Consider the following 16,572-nt stretch of genomic DNA (forward strand, 5'->3'; position numbering starts at 1 on the left):
TGCTGCACCTCTTCTCTGTAGGCGGTCTCATCATTGTTCCCGATGAGACCAATCACCGTGGTTTCGTCCGCAAACTTGATGATGGAGTTGGATCCATGCACAGGTCTGCAGTCGTGGGTGAAGGGAGAAGAGGAATGGGCTCAGCACACAGCCCTGTGGCACCCCGGTGTTGAGGGCGATGGTGGTGGAGCAGGTGCGGCCTGACCTAACGTGCTGTGGTCTGTTGGTCAGGAAGTCCATAATCCAATTGCACAGGGATGTGTCAGTGCCCAGATCTCCAAGTTTAGTGATTAACTTGTAGGGGATTACGGTGTTGAATGCTGAGCTGAAGTTGTATGTGTTGCTGTTGTCCAGGTGTGTGAGCACAGAGCACAGCGTTATGGAAACTGCATCATCTATGCTCCTGTTGCTGTGGTAGGCAAACTGGTGTGGATCCAGTGTGGGTGGGACGGAGTTCTTCAGGTGTGCCAGGACCAGCAGCTCAAAGCCCTTCATAATGATGGATGTGAGTGCTACAGGGCGGTAGTCATTGAGGCAAACCGGGTTGGAGTGTTTCGGCACCGACACAATGGATGTAGTTTTGAAGCATGTTGGCACAACTGCTTGGGCCAATGACAGATTGAAAATGTCCATGAAGATCCCAGCAAGCTGCTCCACACATGATCTGAGCACACGTCCAGGGATGCCTAGCGGCTCAGCGCTGTGTTAAATAACCAAATAGTTAAAAATACTCTGAAAACGTCTGTGAACTGAGACCAAGATTGATGTGCACTGTAACGTCTGTGTCCTCTGGCCGAGGCATTTGTGTTTTGTGAGGTATTGAGGGTATCTGGGTCACACTGCTGCCTTTGGCATAATGGTGTAATACAACTCAAAGTCAGCATTCCTCCTCCCTCAACCACTACAAAGCTATTTATAGGTTCTGAGTCAGAGATGCTGCCTTGCATCCTGGTTTGTTTCACAGCCGCTTCATGTCATCAAACCGAGTGACTGAAAAAAACATTTCAGTGAAAGAAAATCTCCACTGGATGTTCGTGTTACCTGTTGAAAGAACAAAAGCAGTCATAATACCGCTACACTCATCACACTGATGCAGTGATAGATTTGGAACTGGAGTGGATCTGGTGGGGGGGAAGGCTGCAGGACACGAAGGTCTGGAGGAGGACCCTCTAGTCAGTCTTCACCACACGCCTCCTGGGAAGATTTTTACTTGTTTTGGGAGAGGTTGGGGATACTGAATGTTGAAAGCCTCCATAGTGAATTTTCCACTATGGAGGCTTTGAGCTTTAGCTAGAAGACCGTTGGTGCCTGTTGTAGAAACTGAACCCACTGGTGGACATCCACGGTGAAGCTTTTAAACTTGGTTGTCTCAGGGTTCCCTCTAAACAGCTAACAGGTACCAAATGGCCAAAAGAGCTGGAATTTTAGTGGTTGTAAAAGTCAGGAATGGGAGAACTTTGGCGAGGCCATGGAAAAAACTTTTGGTTGACTTCAAAGAAGTTCTGACAAGTCATCCTCGACAGCACTCTGTCTTTCACATCACACATTAATAACATAACACGGTCCGCATACTTCCATCTCCGCAATATCAACCGCCTACGCCCCTCCCTCACCCCTCACACCACCGCCATACTTGTACACAGCCTGGTCACATCACGCTTGGATTACTGCAACTCCCTTCTGTTTGGTCTTCCCCAGAAATCAATTCATAAACTTCAGCTGGTACAGAATGCAGCAGCCAGAATCATCACTAGAACCCCATCCATCCATCATATCACCCCCATCTTACAGCAGCTCCACTGGCTCCCCATCACCCATCGCATTCACTATAAAATTTTGCTGTTAACCTTTAAGGCCATACACAACCTCGCCCCTCCATATTTTTCTGATCTCCTCCGTGTTGTCAAACCGGTCCGTTCCCTCAGATCCTCCTCTGCAATTCACCTCATCTTCACCCCCGCTCGCCTTGTCACCATGGGGAGTAGAGCTTTCAGCTGCTCTGCTCCTCATCTGTGGAACTCACTCCCCCCTGACCTCCGCAACTCTGATTCTATTCATCTGTTCAAATCCAAATTGAAAACACATCTGTTTAAACTGGCTACTCATTTATAATATGTACATTGTTGCAATCACTGTTTTATGTTTTTCTTGTATTTTATTTGGATTTATTCATTGTTGTGTTTTATTGTACGGTGACCTTGAGTGTGAGAAAGGCGCCTTTATAAATAAAATGTATTATTATTATTATTATTATTTGAGGGTTTAGGAAAGAAAAGCAGAGCAAGCATTGTGTGAGGATTCATCAGCTCAGCCATCGAACCACATCAGTGTTTTAAAAACATGCATGAAATGAATTATGCTTAAATTTTATAATGTAAAGCACTTTGTGTTGCCTTTGGCATGAAAAAGGCTTCATAAATAAAGTTTGGTTTGATTTTGAAAAGCATCAACATCAGTTCCTCTTTAATGGCTTGCTGGGAATATCTAAAAATAACCAAGTCTTCACTTTTTCCATGTAAACTTCCACCCATCTGGAACAACCTGACATCCTGCAAAACAAACAAGAAACTTCTTGTCATCTAATATTCTTCCTTCACAATATTGAATCAGCTGCACTGAATTATTAGAATACCACCAGCTTAATTCTGTTATATGTGAAAAATATACCATTAACCAATTAAACTTGCAGCTACCTATCAGGGTAGCAGAATTCTTGAATCTCAATATCCCAAATCAGATTATTAAGAGGAGCCTTATAACCATAAAGCTCCCCTTGGCAAAGCACAGCAGCCAGACCATCATTCTGCTGCCACCGTGCTGGACAGGACAAGTTAAAAAAAAAAAAAGGTAAGAAAAGCAGGATTCATCCAAGGTAGTTTTTGAGCTTGGTGGAGAACTATTTACCCACTGAGTGATAGAAAGAACGCTTTGATGAGCTCCTTAATTCAGCCACTATGTCCTCCACTGAGTAAACAGTCAGAAGACCTGGAAAAGACACACTTTCATCTTGGCAAAGTTGACTCAGGTAGATTTAAAGCTGATTTATTGGGGCTTAATCAACAGTAAGGAGGGCCACCAGTTAGTTGTGAAGAAGAACTTGAGTCAGAAGCAAAGCTTTTTATTTACCGATCCGTCCTCACAAAAAGCTGAAATAAGCTTCCTTTGGAAGGTGGTTTGGTTCAGCCTGAGAGATCAAGTCAGGAGGTCCTACATCCAGAGGAAGCTTGGAGTGGAGCTTCTGGTTCTCCATACTGGAGGTAATTAGCTGAGATGATGTGGGCTTGTAACTAAGACATCTCCTGATCACCTCCCTTTGGAGGATTTATGGATAGTTGCTGGAGGAGTCATATGTCCTTTCTGGCCTGTGAACCCCCTGGGATCCCCAGGAAGATCTGGAGTATGTCAACACTGATCCACCTCTGTAGCCAGACCGGGGACTTGAACCCTCATCCTCCAGATCCAAGCTTGGCTCTGTAACCACTAGGCTACCACTCCCTGCCATCCCTTCAGGTCCATGAAATATCGCTGCCAGTTTGAGCATCTCCAGCTGTGATGTGACTACGAGTGTTCCTGTAAGGCAGAGTGTCCTTGCTTTTAATTCTGCTTGTTCACCACGCAGCGTTTGGGCTTGTGTGAAGCTTTTGTACACATCCTCAGAAATGAATGCTACGTTTTTAAAGCTACAAAGTAACCAGTAGGGGGCAGCGTAGGAACCAGTTTGACCAGATGTAAGGTCACAGGGTGGACAGCAGCAAAGATAATGGAAAGTTTCGCACATGCTTGGTTTAGGTTCCTTTACCGGCCATCTGCGATACCACTGCTGTTGTTTTTCTGCTGTGATGTTTATCATTTTGTTTCTGTCTCTGTCTGGTCTGAGAATGTGCCCCCTAGTGGAATCCTGTGTTAACAAGCACAGTACACAAGCAGGCAAGCATGAGAACAATTATGCTGGTTAGTACGTGAACGTGAGGTTAAAAAGAAAGTATATAATAAAACACTCTAAGCACGCTGGTGTGTTCCCATCAACGCCAGTTGGAGCTTTCAAAGACCAAACGTTAACAGGTGTCTGTAGGATGTTTTCACTTTCATTATGAGAGGAATTAGGCCTCAGTCTGCTCAATAAACATTAAATAGAGAGAGAGTTTATCATGGTAGAAAATGGACTGGATACATCATTTTAAAATAATTTGATCATGTTTAGTTTTATCAGATATCATAAGACAAAAATAACAAGTAAATGATTATCAGTGTGGAGCTGAAATCAGATCTTCTTTGGTCTTTAACGAGTTACTGACTGAGCTGAAAAGGTGTTGAATGGTGCGTCCATGTGTGTATTTCTGTTAGGTTCTGAGTCTTTTCCTGCTTTAATGCTGCTGCTGCTGTGCAGCCGGGAACCCGTTCCTCCTAACAACAAAGCTCATTACTCGCTCCTCAGGGAGCAGATAGAAAAGGCTTCTTCCCCATAAAAGAAACCATAAAAAGAAAATATACCTGTCATATTTAGCTCTCATGTCATGTTCACCCTGGGAGCTTTTTCTTTCAATCATGTGAGAAGGTTCTCTGTGTCAGGACAGAAAAATGCATTAAAAAGATTTAGAGGATAAATGTCTGCAGTGTAGGCCAGAGCTGCTGAATATGCTGCATTATGACTGCATGATGGTGTCTGAAGCCTCAGACACGTCAGGAGTCTTCATAGGCTCGTCCTCCTGATGTAGTTGAGGCACATTTAAATTTTAATGCTGAAACACAGTTTCTGAGAGCTATTGCATCACTTTATGGTGATGAAATTACTTGTCTTCTGCCCCCTGGTGGACATTTTATGCACTACAATAATTCTGACATCACAAATAAATAAACGGTAAATATATGCAGATTATTATTTTTATTATTATTATTATGTTTGACATATTATTAAAGGGCCAATTAAAAATTACAGATAAATTAAAAACTTGCCTTTATTTCTAGGGTTACGTGTTACATTTCTACATTTTTAAAAAGTTTGAAATTCTTGAAAAACTTTTTTTTTACTCGTGTGTTTAATACATTTTAGGAACTATTGTTTTTCAGTCTGTGCTTCTCTTTGGTCCGGATTTATACCATCACACCAGCAGATTCTTACAGCTTAGAAAAGACATTCGCTACAGAATCTTTAAACGTCCTTTTTGTTTGTTTTGCTTCTTAATTTAAAACTTGTCAACTTGTTTGGATTATAATTATGTTCATTTAGTTATTAGAAAATAGCATTACATTAATTTACACAACTCTCCCAAAGACATAAACAACAAAAAACAACAACTTAAAATGTTAAAACAGTCTTTTTGGTAAAGATAATATACATTATGATTATCATACTTTTCCCTACATTTAATACATACATACATACACATACACACACACACACACACACACATATATAGACATATATATATATATATATATATATATATTCATTCATCCTGAGGGCTCTCTGAAGGGATTAATAAAGTATTTCTATTCTATTCTATAATGAATCATTTTCTGGTGATCTTATAGAGGAAGATGCATGATGCTTGCCGGTGTGTTGGCGCGTGATGCCAGCAGCATATGGATTTGGCCTAGTTAATAATAAAATGGGGGCGGATGACAGAGTAATGGCAGCCATTACTCAGAGCTGTCAGCATGTACCCACCTGACTCCAAACACTCCCTGCGTCTCCGTCTGTCCCTCCGTCCCCCCTGACAGCCTTCATTTATGGATTTGGGCTTGTCAGTAATGGCAGTCAGGGTTCTGGGGTTGGAGGCTCGAGAGAGTCCAGTGCATGAAACACGATGAGACTTCAGTGATCGTCGTGTGGAAATGGGGTCAGTGCAGCGATGGAAAAAATACAACAAAACCAGAGAAAACTCAGTTAAATATAGATGCAGTATAAAAATAATGTAGAACATAAGAACAAAATAAGAACATTATTATTATTATTATTACAGCAGATGAAGTCATTTGTAGTTGTAGGAGACATTTCCATGTAAGTTTGAGAAAAACAGAGCGGGGGTTGATCTGAGGGTTCTGTGTCAGACAGAGCTGGAAGGTTTCGCTTTGATTCCTTTTATCCATCAGATACACACTCACACATCAGTGAGCACATCAGGCGCTGCGAGGGTTCAGCACCTCGTCCAAGGACACTCTGGTACAGAGGTCTGACAGGTGTGTGGCACAGGTGTGTGATTAAAATCAGGAAAATGAGGCGTCCTCTCTGCTCTGCGATGATCAGGGTACATCCAGTAAAGACCAAGCCCAGACCAGTTCAGATGAACCACTAACTGGAAAAATAGACCTGAGCTCATTTTAATCAACACAAACTGCTTGGATGTAAAGTTAATGCAACCAGCAGATATGTGGCTCTACAGGAGTTACTGCAGTATTTATAAACCGAGGTTTTAGTGTCACTGCTTGTGTAAAGATGTTTAATATTCATATTACAAATGACAACATTTAAAGTAGTAAACTAGGAGCTCAATGTCAGAGATGAAGGTTTGAAGACATTTATTCTGAAATAAACAGCTCACATCTTCACAGAGTTCATCGAGGTGGCGTTTTACTCTTCTTTTGCACATTTACATGAACTCGCTCTGCTCACCATTTTTTCCATCTTCTACTGGGTCCTGGTGCAGCGGCACCAGTTGCACCATTGATATTTACACCCTTGCATCTCAGAGTTTGTGTTTGTAAATCAAGTTTTGTGATCATGTAAAAGAAAAAAGTCCAGTTAGTGAATGTGTAGAAAGGATCTGCACGGGTGGAAAAAGATTTGCATCTGGAAAGAAGAACAGACGTTCTGCAAACATCTGTTCATCTATGCAGAGAAAAAGTTGCAGATGTGGATGTTTGGCTCCGTCTTTATATGTCTCTCTGATTGGAAGATGACCAATCAAACTGTCCAATCAGAGAGCAGACGGCTTGCTGGCCGTCAGCTCTGCTGCAGACTCTGCAAACTTCCACTGATGCCTGCATCCGGAATCTGGCCGGAGGAGAACCAGGAGATCGACGTCATCCTGCGGTGCAGACACGCAGAGTGAAATGGTCACTGATTAATGTCGAAGAAAAATGAATAAATGGATGAAGTCAAACGTAAGAGTCCTTTTTATTACATAGACACAGGAACGCTTTGTAGATGAAATCTAATCAATACAATCATGGGGATTATTTAGGATGTGCAGCTCAGTTAGGAATGGTGAACCGAGGCCATCTGCTGAAGCTGCAGGCCAAACGGGCTGGAGCAGACGGGCTCAGCGTTGCTGCGAGCCAGCGATCCTTGGTTCTGTTCCACATGTTAGCAGATTTACAGAGAGCTGTAAACGCCTCTGTTTCCACTGTCCTGCCACCCCAGTGTTTTTATATTGTTCCTGTCAATCAGTCTGAAGGAATTCCTGTATTTCAATAATCACTGCTCAGTAGAATATACTTCTCTAGTGACCTTTTTTCTTGTTTCCATCAGGAGGGCTGGTAACTGCTCCTCATGTTGGACTCCAGCCGTCAGAGCCTGATGGGCGTCTGTCTGCCTTTTTGTAAATATTTAATTCAATAGTTTGTATTGAGTTGATGTAAAGTTTTTATTTTATAGTACTATGTTAAGCTTTGTTTTTCATTGGGAAAAATAGTAAACTTCAATCTTTGCCCCAACAATTTTATATTACAGAAAATATTGATTAATAGAATTTCAAACATCACATCAAAGTATTTCCCAACAAATGAATTCAGTGTTGCTCGTAGGGTAAATTCTAATGACTGGTTTAACGATAACACTGCGACACATACATAAACAAAACGTTTTATTTAGTAACAGTTTTCTCTCCTTCACAAGGAGCTGCTGAGCTTAGTGGTGCTGTGCTGCTCAGGGTCGTGCATTTGGTGCGTATAACTCTAGCCCCCTCTCAACCTGAGGCGGGCTATCCGTCTGGTCTGCACATCCGTGGCATCAAGCTGACGGCGTCCTCCAATGAAAGCAGGTAATTTGGCTTCAGCACATTAGTCAAGTTGTTGAATCTGTGCATCCTGGAGACATCAGAGATGTTTTTGTTCCCAGGTTGGAAAAGTAAAAAAGCCAAAACCAAGTTGCAGTTATCAGCTGTTCTGGTCATGAGAACGGTTGTGGCTGTTGAAAAGTCCTCGTCATCGCTTAAAAATATACCCAAAATCAGTTCACTGCAAACCAGCTGTGTTTGCGTTTGCTCATGTGCTTCATTTACCAGCGTGTCTGCAAGTCCCACAATGCTTTGCTGTGTGACGTCATATTCCTGAGCTCATTAGACCACTCTGGTTGCCACATCACCCCTCTTTCAATTCCATCTTCTCCTCTTTAAGAGTCTGCAGCAGTGCTGACAGACAGGAAGCCGTCTGCACTCTGATTGGACAGTTTGATTGGTCATCTTCCAATCAGATAGAGATATAAAGACGCAACCAAACATCCACATCTGCAACTTTTTCTCTTTGCACCCATGAACAGATGTTTGCAGAACGTCTGTTCTTCTCTCCAGATACAGATCCTTTCTACACATTCACTTGATTTACAAACACAAACTCTGAGACACAGGGGCGTAAATATCAATGGTGCAACTGGTGCCGCTGCACCAGGGCCAAGACGCCGTCAGGAGGCCATGAAGTAAGAAAAAAATGGTGAGCAGAGCGAGTTCATGTAAATGTGCAAAAGAAGAGTAAAACGCCACTTCGATGAACGTTGTGAAGATGTGAGCTGTTTGTTTCAGAATAAATGTCTTCAGCACCAGTCTGGACATCATTATCAGCCAGCTTTCACAGAGGTTCATTTCTATAACACTAATGAGGTGTTCCACACTATCGACTCGGGTTTATCGGGATGCACGGGGCCCTGCAGACCACTCAAGCGGCAACCTCCGCCTGTAAAATGTGAAGCCTATGCAGAAGTTCAAAAAATTGCAGTTCCCTCCTCATCCACTAGGGGCTCCAAAACAGAGCAAATCCCATAGACTCCCATGTTAAAAAGACCAACTTCACAGCAGAAATAAACATGTTTAAAGCCTGGTACAAAAATCCATTTTAGGATTAATAGGTCAAGTTTACCTTCATGACAACTGTGAGGGGGGTGAATTTTTTTCTAACTCATCCATCTGGATGTTATTTAATGTTGAAATTCATCATAATTAGGGGCGTGTCCTTTTGATTGACAGGTTTCCAATATCCATGGAAAGAAGGGAGAGTGTTGTCACGGTTTTTGCCTGTATTCTGGATTTCCAAGCCGTCCCTGAAGGCATCCTTCCTTCAGTGCGCCTGTGATTGCTGATGCGCTCCACCTGTGCGGTGCGCTTTATATACCAGTGCTTGACAACAGTTCTCTGCCAGATCGTCTCGGTTTACCCTGCACATTTCCAGCCATTATTGCCTGCCTGTCTGCCTGTGTTCTGACCTCCGACCCGTTTTCTGACCTGGAATACCTGATTCTGCCTGCCCCCTGTCTGGTAACTCTGCTGTCTGTTGTTTGGATTCTGCCCGTGCATTGACCCTTGGACTGTCTTATTGGATTTGGATTACTGGATTGTATGATTGGATACAGGATTTCGGATGTGGATCTGGATGTGGATGTGGATATATCCCTAACGCTACCTGTCCTCCTCTTTCTCTTCCCCAGAGGATTCAGTGGACCTCAGTAGGGATCTTAGGCCTGACTAACTGTTTTTCCCCTCAGCCTTTTGCCACCAACCTTGTCTCAACCCGTCACACAACACCACAGCCTCAGTGGACCTCTTACCACCCTCCCGGTACAGCTATCTCCCTGCATCCTCCATCTCCTCGGCCGGTACGTAGTGTCAGAATTCTCACTTCTCCATTTGCCACGCTTATTCTCACCTTGGATCTCCTATTCTCACAGGCTAGTGGGCGACGTGACCAGACCCGGATTTCCTGAGCATTATTCAGTCCCTTACAATAAATCTGTTTTCTTATCAACCCTCTGTCCTGATCTCTTTTGTGGTCCAGTTTGCTGAAACCGTTACAAGTGTAGCACAACAAAGCGGCAAACAGTGCACCTTAGCTTTGGCCCGCCTACCTCCGTTAGCTGGTTAGCTACAGTTTCTCGGGGTTAGCGCGGTTAGCTCTTAGCTACAGGCAGCTCGGAGTTTGATGGCTGTCAATCCTCCACCCCACCTTCACAGCCCCCCTCTCAGCTCCACCTCTTTGCTCATTTTTGGATTTTCCGGGACTAAAGACATGCGTGATGCTACCAAGATGGCGATGGTGGGCACGTCCAACGAGCTTCATTTTTGTTCTACAGAAACCTACAGGTGATGTCACGGAGGCTCCGCCCATCTTTTCTATACAGACTATGAAAACACTACAGCAAGGATTTATCCTCAAGTTTCCCTAACCAACTTCTTGCATTTAGGGCCTGCTTTAAGCCTGAAATAGCGAGGACTTTGGACCTAAGCAGCGTCATAAATGACTTTGCTGCGCACGATGCCCGTAAGATGAGCTTCTAATGAGTGAGAACAGCTGCTCTTATGAAGTGAAACTAGTGAGATTTAATCAATGGCAATATACTTGGAACCTCATATGATGGAAAAATTTGCACCTACTGTCTGTAATCCTTGCCTGGGTTGATTCCTAGTCTTTGCCACTCTTATAGTAAATGTTCTCTTCAGAAAATTAAAGGCATTTGATTTGATCGATCACATACAAGTTCCCCTCCTCTTTCTCGTTGATTTGGGATAATTGAACAAAAAACTAATTAGTAAAAATTGTGGTCTTGACGTGCATTTAATGAAGAAAAACTGTAAAAACAGATTAGGATAACAGTGTAAGAGCAAATCTGCCTGAAGAACTGGCTTTGAAGAGTTGCGTTACCGAGCTTCGGCCGCTGTCCGTGGTGCTGAAGGGCTGGATACAGGTTGAGTGTGTGGCCAGTCCCCTTTAACATACGTGGTGACAACAGTTCTCTGAGTGGATGTGTGTGTTTGTGTCCAAGGGTGGGTGTGTGGGTGCATGCTGTAAGGCAGGGTGGGGGCACCGGGCCCTATCACCATGATGCTACGCTACTGTGATGATTTATAAACTTTCATTTACAGCTGCAACATTTTTATAGCTTTATATTGAGCCCATTGGTAACTTCCAGAGTGAAGTTTTAGCAGAAACGTAATAATATTTAGATTTATTTTCTTTTTTTAAAGTAGAAAGACTTTCATATGGCATCGCTTTGCTACCAGGATAAAAGCTGATGTGATGGAAGAAGAGCCTGAGCATCAACGCCAGCATGAAGAAGGTGTAACATGACGTTGAATGCCCATGTCATTATAGATTTATGATATTTTTTTTGTAATGATTTTGTTGTGATTTTTGCTATTTTTGCTGCTTCTTACTACTTTTTAATGCTTTTTTGCAGCACATGTAATGCTGCCATACTGTTTTATGTAAAGCACTTTGAATTTTCTTGTACGTGAAATGTCTTGTACAAATAAACTTGTCTTGTTTATAGATATTAAATATTTAAGATGATTCTCTGTGCAATGGTAAGGGAAAAATCACTGGACTCTTTATCTTCATTGTGTAACTGCATCATTTGGTACATTTAAACCCAGAACGTAAGGACTCTGCTGTGGAAGGTTTTCATGAAAGCATCAGTGAGAAATAAATCCATAAAGCTCCGGTGGACTTTTATGTCATTGATCATGCTGCAGCAGGAAAACGGCTTCAACGGAGTGCAAGAGTCTGCAGATGTTTATAACTCATCGTATTCAAGCTGTCCACGTTTCTGAGGAGTTTGGGGGTATCTGAAAAATCTGAGTCATGTTTTATTGCTCTAAATGACATCTTTCTTATCGCCATTACTACAGCTGGTGGATGTCAAAGCTGAGAGGACTGACAGGACCCCTAAAAAAAACCAACATTTTTAGACCAGCATGGTCATCACACATCCTGTCAAGACACTGACTTCATTATCATGACTTTGTAACTGCTCTCGTTTAACTGCCTCCCATCAAACTGGAGAGAAACCAGTCTCAGAGCATTACAGCCAGTAGCATGATGCTTCAGCCCACTGGGTTGTAGTCTGACTGAAGACAGGGACACAGGCCACCCATACAATCTGACTGGGATCAGTTCTGGTCTGCTGTCTGGTGGTGGTGGTAGACTGGATCCTGGTGCGGTAGTAGGGGGATCGGTTCTGGTCTACTGTCTGGTGGTGGTGGTAGACTGGATCCTGGTGCGGTAGTAGGGGGATCGGTTCTGGTCTACGGTCTGGTGGTGGTGGTAGACTGGATCCTGGTGCGGTTTTAAGGGGGATAGGTTCTGGTCTACCGTCTGGTGGTGGTGGTAGACTGGATCCTGGTGCGGTAGTAGGGGGATCGGTTCTGGTCTACTGTCTGGTGGTGGTGGTAGACTGGATCCTGGTGCGGTAGTAGGGGGATCGGTTCTGGTCTACGGTCTGGTGGTGGTGGTAGACTGGATCCTGGTGCGGTTTTAAGGGGGATAGGTTCTGGTCTACTGTCTGGTGGTGGTGGTAGACTGGATCCTGGTGCGGTAGTAGGGGGATCGGTTCTGGTCTACGGTCTGGTGGTGGTGGTAGACTGGATCCTGGTGCGGTTTTAAGGGGGATAGGTTCTGGTCTACTGTCTGGTGGTGGTGGTAGACTGGATCCTGGTGCGGTAGTAGGGGGATCGGTTCTGGTCTACTGTCTGGTGGTGGTGGTAGACTGGATCCTTGTGCGGTAGTAGGGGGATCGGTTCTGGTCTACTGTCTGGTGGTGGTGGTAGACTGGATCCTGGTGCGGTGGTAGGGGGATCGGTTCTGGTCTACTGTCTGGTGGTGGTGGTAGACTGGATCCTGGTGCGGTAGTAGGGGGATCGGTTCTGGTCTACTGTCTGGTGGTGGTGGCAGACTGGATCCTGGTGCGGTAATAGGGGGATCGGTTCTGGTCTACTGTCTGGTGGTGGTGGCAGACTGGATCCCGGTGCGGTAGTAGGGGGATCGGTTCTGGTCTACTGTCTGGTGATGGTGGCAGACTGGATCCTGGTGCGGTAATAGGGGGATCGGTTCTGGTCTACTGTCTGGTGATGGTGGCAGACTGGATCCTGGTGTGGCTAACTCCATGTTAGGAACGGTGGGGCTGCTGATTCTAGAGTTGGGGTCTGATTTGTGTCCTTCCTCTTTACTAAAAGTCAGAAATATCTCCTTTCTTTTCATTCTTATATCTTCCTGTACTGAACCAGACTGGTTCCAGGATCTATTTCTCCACATTTTCATGCTGTAGCTACTTTAAAACCAGCTAGCAGCCTTGCTAGCCTGTTAAACTATAAAGATGCCCAAAGAGAACCCCAGTATCAACGTTACTTAGTGCTAACTAAGCTAGTGCTACATGATCCAGGTTGGTTTAATTTTCAGCTCCAGTGTGAAACTCTTGTAAAACAGTTAACGTGTAGTCCCTAAATACACTCCCTGAAAACTAAATATGACCTGGTTTCCCCACATTATCTTAAAACTAATCTAGTGCTAGCATATAACTTGATTAGCACTGCTACGTAGCTTTATGCTAACGTCAGGTTAATAGCTTCACATAACATTAGTAGTTGCACTTACACAGGGAAAAATTATATTCTAGAAATAATAACTTTTAAAAGTATTCTATTTTAAATCCTATATTCTTAAAGGTTGACTAATTAGGAAACCACTTTAAATGTTCTGGTGTAGTGATACTGATGATCCAGGTCTGCAAATGTGCTTCTGTCCTCCTCCAGTGAACTGTCATCTACCTGAGGTGTCCAATCAGATTTCAGATGTAGCCATGCCACCCTGGCCCCCCTCTAGTTCCACCCCTGCCTTCGACTTATATATGCACCACCTTTTTGCCATCTGTGCCCTTGCTTGCCCCCCCATCATAGACCCATCTGTGTCTTAATGTTTTGGTACTGTGCCTCTTTTTACTGCCTACCATCAAACCTGTGCCATACCGAGAGGAACCAGTCTCAAAGCACCGCAACCAGTAAAGAAGTTTTAGCTCACTGGGATTTCTGATGATACAACAGGATGAGATTAATTTAGGACTCCGTCCAGACCTACACACCGCCGCCACCACCTCCTCTGTCCGTTCATGTCTTTCTGCTTCTGAACTGGTTTTATATAGTAACACACACACACACACACACACACACGCAGCACAAGTGGATATTGGCTTGCGTTTCTTCTCACTGGCACACGCGCAGACGTGGATCACGTCAGGCTTTGCAAACCTCTACGTTCTCTCTCTCTCTCTCCTTCTCCCTCTCTCTCTCTCTCGCATTTGCACTCACGCGCACAGTCTCCAGTCGCAGCAGCAGATATCTGAGGGAACACGGATCAGAGAGCGGCTCCTCACGCGCAGCTGAGCCGCCATGAGCCGGTCAGATGTAATAGGCAACGTCTTAGAGGAAGAGGAGTGTGGTTAGAGGAAGAGGAGGCTGATTGAGGAAGAGGAGGCTGGTTAGAGGAGATAAAGGCTGTGTTCTGGTTGGAAACTCATCCTCTCCATCATGCTGTACTTCCAGCTGGTGATCATGGCCGGGACCGTCATGTTGGCCTATTACTTCGAGTACACCGACACCTTCACTGTGCACGTGCAGGGCTTCTTCTGCTACGACACCACCTACACCAAACCGTACCTGGGACCGGAGGACCGGAGCGCCGTCCCGCCCATCCTGCTGTACGCCGTGGTGGCCGGGCTGCCCACGCTGCTGGTGAGTGCGCGCTTCTTCACCTCTGCTGCCTCTCTCTCTCTCTCTCTCTCTCTCTCTGTCTCTCTCTCTCTGTTTTATCCTATCCTTTATCGGTTGTGGAAAATGAGCCGTTTATAAAGTCTGGGCTCGAACATGTGACACCTGCAGTTAGACAGGGCTGAGTTCAGAGCTGAGGAGATCTGCTGATAATCATCGTTCACGCATTCCAGTGTGGATGAGGCTTCCTTATCAGACCATATGGGCTGAAAATAAGCATCTTCAGCTAAAGAAGCGGTTTCCATGGTATCGCATTACAAAGCGATGATGATGTAGGTGTTTGTCTCTGAGAAGTCCTCCTTGTAAATGCTCTGGTGGGGTGTTCCACCTGTGTCTGCCTCCTATGTTGCCTTCACCAGACCCACTACCTGCTGCTGCAGATGGAGCTGATGAGAATGAGTAGTTGGTCTGAAAGCTGAAGCTATCACTGCTATCTGCAACAAGTTCACGCTGACATGTTTTCTATCTTTCATCAATATCTGGAGCTGTGAGGTACAAAGCTGCTTGTAGATTGTAAGTTAATAATGAGCTCTGATCTGGGATTAAAGTGGCTGCATAAAGCAAAGATCTTGAGATTTTAGGTAATTGTATGTATAACGGAATTTTATTTATTTATTTATTGAATGTAGGTTTTTATTAATTTACTCTGTTAATTAGTGCATGTGACAAAGTTCTTGACTCAATGATCTTTGAATTAATATTTACTTGTACAGCACGTTACAGCATCCAAAGGTGATCAAAGTACTGAACGGTGAAGATAAAACAGGAAAATAAAAACAGAAACAATATTTTAGAAACAAGTAAAAAGCTGGTAGAGAAGTCACAGCTCTACCAGGCATGAACAGCCAGTGTAAAGATGCTTTAAGTTCAGAATTAAAAAGCAGCTGCTCTGCAGTGGTGCAGAAGTTGGGGGGTAACTTGTTCCACATCTTGGGAGCAACAGCAGCAAAAGAGTGATCACGCCACTGTTCGCACGCACACCTCAGCTCTTCTACAATGCTCTGATCTGAAGACTCTCATGTTTACGAGGAGAAAGAATTTCTGACGGATAAGGTGGAGCGAGACCAAGCAAACATTATTAAACTGGATTATAAAATAAACTGGGAGCCAGTGGAGAGACAAACCCTACACCCTGTGGCAGCTCGCCATTCAGTTTTAATTACACTTAGATATTAAAACACAAGAAACACAACACACTAACAACTTTTGGGGGGCGTGTCATGTAGAATCAGAATACTTTATTAATCCGACAGGAAATTGTGGACAGTTGCTCCATACCAAATAAAGGATGAGATAAAGATAAAAATCACAATAAGAAAAATCACAAATTAGTTACTTTATCTCTATAAACAGATCCAGGATCATTCCTGCAGTGAGTACTATGTACAGTATAACCAGTATGATAGACAGTAGAATGTGAGTGCAGAGTGTAAATGTATAACAGTGGATGTTGCTGCTTTATGGAGCAGTTGTACAGTCTGATGGCCACAGGTAAGAATGATTTCCTGTGTGGTTCAGTGGAGCATTGAGATGGTATCAGTCTCACTCTGAACGTACTGCTATGGCTGATCAGCAGGTTGTGAAGCGGGTGGGAGGTATCGTTCAGGACAACATTCTCCTCTCCGAAACCACCGTCAGAGAGTCCAGCTCCATCCCACCACATTACTGGCTTTGTGGATCAGTGTGTTTGTGTCTGCAACCCTCAGCCTGCCCAGCATGCAGCAGCATAGAGGATAGCACTGGCCACCACAGACTCATAAAACATCCTGAGCAGCGTTTGGCAGATGTTAAACCACCTTAGCCCCTTCTTGTAAAGTGCAGCAGTGTT

At 44.1% G+C, this 16,572-nt stretch overlaps 1 protein-coding gene across 3 annotated transcripts in view; it reads left to right on the forward strand.

Moving 5' to 3' along the window:
- LOC121628836 (phospholipid phosphatase-related protein type 5-like) overlaps nt 1–16,572 on the forward strand; it is a 139,378-nt gene that overhangs the window by 41,033 nt on the left and 81,773 nt on the right. For 2 of the 3 annotated variants that reach the window (XM_041968214.1, XM_041968213.1), the window contains exon 3: nt 14,520–14,708. The exons of the other annotated variant lie outside the window; for it this stretch is intronic. In XM_041968214.1, coding sequence (XP_041824148.1) covers nt 14,520–14,708 — 189 coding nt within the window. The remainder of the gene's footprint in view (nt 1–14,519; nt 14,709–16,572) is intronic. 3 annotated transcript variants of the gene reach the window in all.

The sequence above is a fragment of the Melanotaenia boesemani genome, chromosome 18, assembly GCF_017639745.1.
Source record: "Melanotaenia boesemani isolate fMelBoe1 chromosome 18, fMelBoe1.pri, whole genome shotgun sequence".
In the NCBI taxonomy this organism is placed as follows: Eukaryota; Metazoa; Chordata; class Actinopteri; order Atheriniformes; family Melanotaeniidae; genus Melanotaenia; species Melanotaenia boesemani.